General features: G+C 37.2%; 1 protein-coding gene across 1 annotated transcript; it reads right to left on the bottom strand.

The window, feature by feature from the left end:
• Positions 1-3,138: 3,138 nt before the first annotated feature.
• Positions 3,139-3,930, bottom strand: LOC111832365. Its single transcript, XM_023788676.1, has one exon. The coding sequence runs from the start codon at positions 3,928-3,930 to the stop codon at positions 3,139-3,141; it is 792 nt and encodes a 263-aa protein (XP_023644444.1).
• Between the last annotated feature and the right edge of the window lie 861 nt (positions 3,931-4,791).

The following is a 4,791-nucleotide window of genomic DNA, read 5'->3' as shown; positions in this document are numbered from 1 at the left end:
ACGTCAAAACTGCTTTTCTTCATGGAGAATTGGATGAGAAGATATATATATGGAGGTCCCTGAAGGTTTTGAAGATCAGTTCCAGCCAGATCAAGTGTGCCTTCTAAACAAATCATTGTATGGTCTGAAACAGTCACCTAGGAAGTGGAACCAGAAGTTTGATAGTTTTATGAGGGAAATCGGTTTTGAAAGAAGCCCTCGCGACAACTGTGCTTCCATAAAGTCGCTTGATGATGGTTCCAAAGTTTATCTGCTCAGCTATGTAGATGACATGTTGGTGGCTGCAAAAGACATGAATGTCATTTCAAGTTTAAAGCAGAAGCTCAGTGAGAAATTCGAGATGAAAGAAAATTCTTGGAATGGAGATAGAATCAACAAGACTCTTAAACTGTCTCAGGAAGATTACTTGAGCAAGGTTCTAGAAGTTTACAAGATGGAGCAGTCAAACCATGCTGATACTCCTCTTGGTGCTTATTTAAAAATAATTCTGCAATAGATGAACAATTGCTCAAGGATGCAGCGTACGTGAAGAAGGATCCGTATGCTAAGGCAGTGGGAAGTATTATGTACTCCATGATCGGAACAAGACCTGATTTGGCCTATCCGGTTGGCGTCATCAGTCGCTTCATGAGCAAACCAATCAAAGATCACTGGTTAAGAGTAAAGTGGGTATTAAGGTATATCAGAGGAACTCTTAAAGCTGAAATTATGTTACAAGAAGAACTGTGATTTTATACTTAGAGGATTTTTTGATTTTGATTATGGTGGAGACCTCGATAGAGGAAGGTCAACAAGTGGAGTAGTGTTCACTCTCGGAGGAAACACTATCAGCTGGAGGTCGCGTTTACAGTAAGTGGTGGATATGTCCAGCACAGTAGCTGAGTATATGTCCCTTACTGAAGCTGTCAAAGAGGTGTTATGGCTTAAAGGTTTATCGAAGGATTTTGGCTATGAACAGAAGTGTGTGGAGATATTCTGCGACTCCCAAAGTGCTATAGCCTTATCAAAGAACAATGTGCATCACGAGAGAACGAAGCATATTGACATAAAATACCACAAGATCCGGGAAGTCATTGCAAATGGAGTTGTGGAAGTGGTAAAGATTTCTAACATGAGTAATCCTGCAGACATCTTCACTAAGATTGTGCCTATTTGTAAGTTTCAAGCAGCATTGAACTTACTGCGGGTCAAGGCTGAGTAACCATACTCAGGACCGGGAAGGGAATCCAGAAACTATGTCATTACAATCTATCTCAAGTCAGGTTTCATAACTCAAAGTCATCCTTGTTATGCTCTTACATCACTAGGTGGAGATTTGTTGGGTTTTAGTGATGAAGAACATAACAAATAGAAGTGTGATGAGGAATTAATGCCAGCTCAGCAAGACTCTAGCTTATATGCAGGCCCACAAGACAAAGAGTACTTGTTTTGCCTTGCTTATAAAAGGAACAACAAACAGCAAAAGCAACTCTTGTCTCTTTGTAAAATTGCAGGTTTTACAAACTGAGAAGAAATGCCAAAAACAGATGGCAACATCTTGGAAGCTACAGAAGGAGCGTGATAGGAGCCTAAGTTAAGGTTTGGAGAGGCTATGAAAGCTGTGCATTCGTATTGAGATAGGCAGCAAGAAAGCGTGAGAACAAATACAGAGTGTAAGCATTGTCTTTGTTCTTGGGGAAACAGTTTGAGTGTAAGAGAGTGAATCTTAGAGAGAGCTTTTGTACAGGGGCTTTGTGGGTGAGAGATCTCTTGTAAACTCAGTGATATAGTGGATTCCGGGAGACAGTTCCCGGCCCAGACGTAGGGTCGGTTTGACGTGAACTAGGTTCTTAGCTTAATTTTGCTCTATTTGCTGGTTCTTGAATCTGTTGTTGTAGTTGTGGTTGTGTTGAAGTTTCTTTTCAGGTTTCAATCTTGGTTGTCTACAGAATCTTTGGTTTGTGTTTATTCAAGCTAAAGGTGGAAACTTTAGCCTCTGTTTACTTCACAGCATTGAATAAAATCTAGTTTGCTTCTGATTATAAGTCAAGCGTGGAGAAGAAGAAAGACGAAGAAGGAAGAGTTACCGATCTTCTGATTATCGGTAACTCTTTTACCAAAAAAAGAGTTACCGATCTTATGTTTATGTTTGAGCTTCTGTTAACTTTACATGGACTTGATGATACTACATGGGCCTGTTTTATTATGAATATCCATCTCGGCCCAACAGGTAGTGATTCAAGAAATCAACAGAAAGTTTTTGTCTTGAGTTTGACATAACACACCAGGGGTTTAACATGTGGTGTGATGGAGAAGAAATAAATGTGCTTTTTGTTTTGAGATTTCTAATTTGTGAGAAGAAAAGAGAAGAAATTGGAATGGATTAAAGCTTCTTCTCACAACCAGAAACTGAGTTTGAGAATCTTCATCTATGTTGAGATTAAGTGAAAGATTTGCGAGTCGTTGAGCTCATAGGTGGAGATTATGGTGAAAAAAATCAGCTTTGATTTGTCACGTGTCGAAGCTATCTGATGGGGTTGCTCTAAATCTTAGTTAAAACTGATGTGCCCATATACTGTTTTGATACTATATTTCAAAGCGTTCTCTTCTCAAGTTATTTTTGATTATTGGTAATGTAATCAACAGAAAAGAGGTGATTTAAAGTAAGACATGGAGTGCTATCTCCTCTTGATGGTTTATTGCAATTTGAAAAAAACAAGGTATTTTAAGTTGAAGAATCATTCAAGCATAAAGAATGAGATGACTGCTGAAGCAGAATCAAAAGTTCTTGCCATCTGTAAAGATGATAGCTAAATTCATAAGAAAGAAAGACCGGAAAAAGTTTTGAGGTTGCTGTTCAGGAATTTTAAGAAAGAAGAGTTTGAGAATCTAGATGGTCTTCTTAAGGAGTTAATTCGAGGTGTATCTCACAAAGGGAAGGTAAAGATTCTTGAAATCTTAGAACAGTACTCAAGATGTGATGCTGAAATGGGTTGTTAAAGCTTAGTAATTCTCTAAAGGAGAGACTAGAGAGCTTCATAAAGAGTTCATGAGAGAGAGAGACACACGTCTCTGTTACGGTAACTTAACGAGTATCAGCCACCGAAAGTAACTTAAGAGGAGAGAACTTACTAAAGATTGCTAGTCTCATGTTGTGGTTCATGATATAATTTTTATTGCAAGAACATGTGTTATCCAATTGCACGCCTCATATCTCTCAAGATTTGATTCCACATTCCTTGCTGCACATATATTCTTCAATGCAAGATTCAACGTATGTACAACACAAGGCGTCCAATAAATGTGAGGATAAGAACATTCAATAATCTCTCCAGCCGCCTTACAATTTGCTGCATTGTCAGTGATGATTTGCACAACTTTTTGATGACCCACTTCATTAATAACTTCTTTCATTAAATTAGAAATGAAGAACTTATCTTTAACTTCGCCAAAGCAATCCACAGCCTTGAGAAATAGAGGAGCACTTCCAGAAATACCAATGAAATTAATCAAAGGTTTTCTTGTAGGATCACTCCAACCATCAGACACAATTTTCATCCCTTTTTCTCTCCAGGTTGACTTAAGCGGTACCAATAATCCCTCAACATGGTTTCTCTCTTTCTGTAACAACGTCGTCCTCAACTTATTATAACCCGGAGGCACATATCCATCAATTTTGTTGGCAGCAACAAACTGATAAGACCTATGGTAGTGAGGATTCCTTGCTAAATTAAAAGCCAAACCTCCAGTATAAAACATTATGGCAATTTCTTCATCCAATTGGTCCCTGACTGCAACACCAAATGCTTTTTCAATGGGTGAAAAGCTAGATTTTCTTTTCTTGAAAGCAGAATTCGATTCACAAGGTAAAGACACGTCTTTTGGTCTAGACTCCTTTTTCTTGTCCTCAAACGCGTCTTGCAATGCTTTCATATCTCCCCTTTCAATCATCGTCACTTTCTTACAAACAGCGACTCCCTTATTTGTTATTCCAAGCAAGTGAGCTTTAACTCTAGTAAATGAACCTTGTCGCTCTTCCTTACAAAAGTATTTTAGTCACATACTTCCATAATGGACTACGAGTTTCATCACCTTCATTGTCCGCGCTACTACCAACATTCTCACTTGATGCTTGAGGATTACTCATCTGATTAAACAATATAATATTTAATTAAAATTGAGAAGATGGCATGATTTATTATTATAAAAAAACATATATGATACTCGCACTAAAAAAAACAGATTATAGACGATACTCACCAAAAACATATATGATACAATACATACACCAAAATCTATATAAATTTATTAATTAACAAATAAACTCAATTATTAACGATCACGTGGGCTTACGTTTCACGATCAATAAACTCAATCAAAATTTTATGTAAAAAGAAGAAGAAGAAGAAGAAGAAGAAGAAGAAGAAGAAGAAGAAGAAGAAGAAGAAGAAAATTAACTTACAGTAACGTGATGACTGATGACTGATGAACGATCGTGAAAGCGTTTCAGTGTTGATAAGAGAAGGTGTTGGTTCCTTGATGAGAGTTTAGACTTTAGACAGCTTTAGAGAAGGCGATGAGTTGTGGACAAAAAAAAAAAGAAGAAGGAGATTGAATCGCTTATATTATGGTAAAAACCCTAGATGTCTCTTAAAATTCCTTTTTTTGTTTGAATTTTTATTGAAAAAATAATTAATTTGTTATTTATTTAACATGTGCGCTTAAATATTCATGATACGTTTCTGAAACTTCTCTAATTTCAACACGTCCCGTTTCATGTTTTGGGTTGCCGACTCCGTTGTTCATGAAACG

The sequence above is a fragment of the Capsella rubella genome, unplaced genomic scaffold (genome assembly GCF_000375325.1).
Source record: "Capsella rubella cultivar Monte Gargano unplaced genomic scaffold, Caprub1_0 scaffold_1, whole genome shotgun sequence".
Lineage (NCBI taxonomy): Eukaryota > Viridiplantae > Streptophyta > Magnoliopsida > Brassicales > Brassicaceae > Capsella > Capsella rubella.
The sequence above is the reverse complement of the archived record's forward strand: the minus strand, read 5'-3'. Positions and strand labels throughout refer to the sequence as shown.

Coding starts and splice junctions, on each gene's coding strand:
- LOC111832365 (XM_023788676.1), bottom strand. CDS start 3,930: ATGATTGAAAGGGGAGATATGAAAGCATTGCAAGACGCGTTTGAGGAC.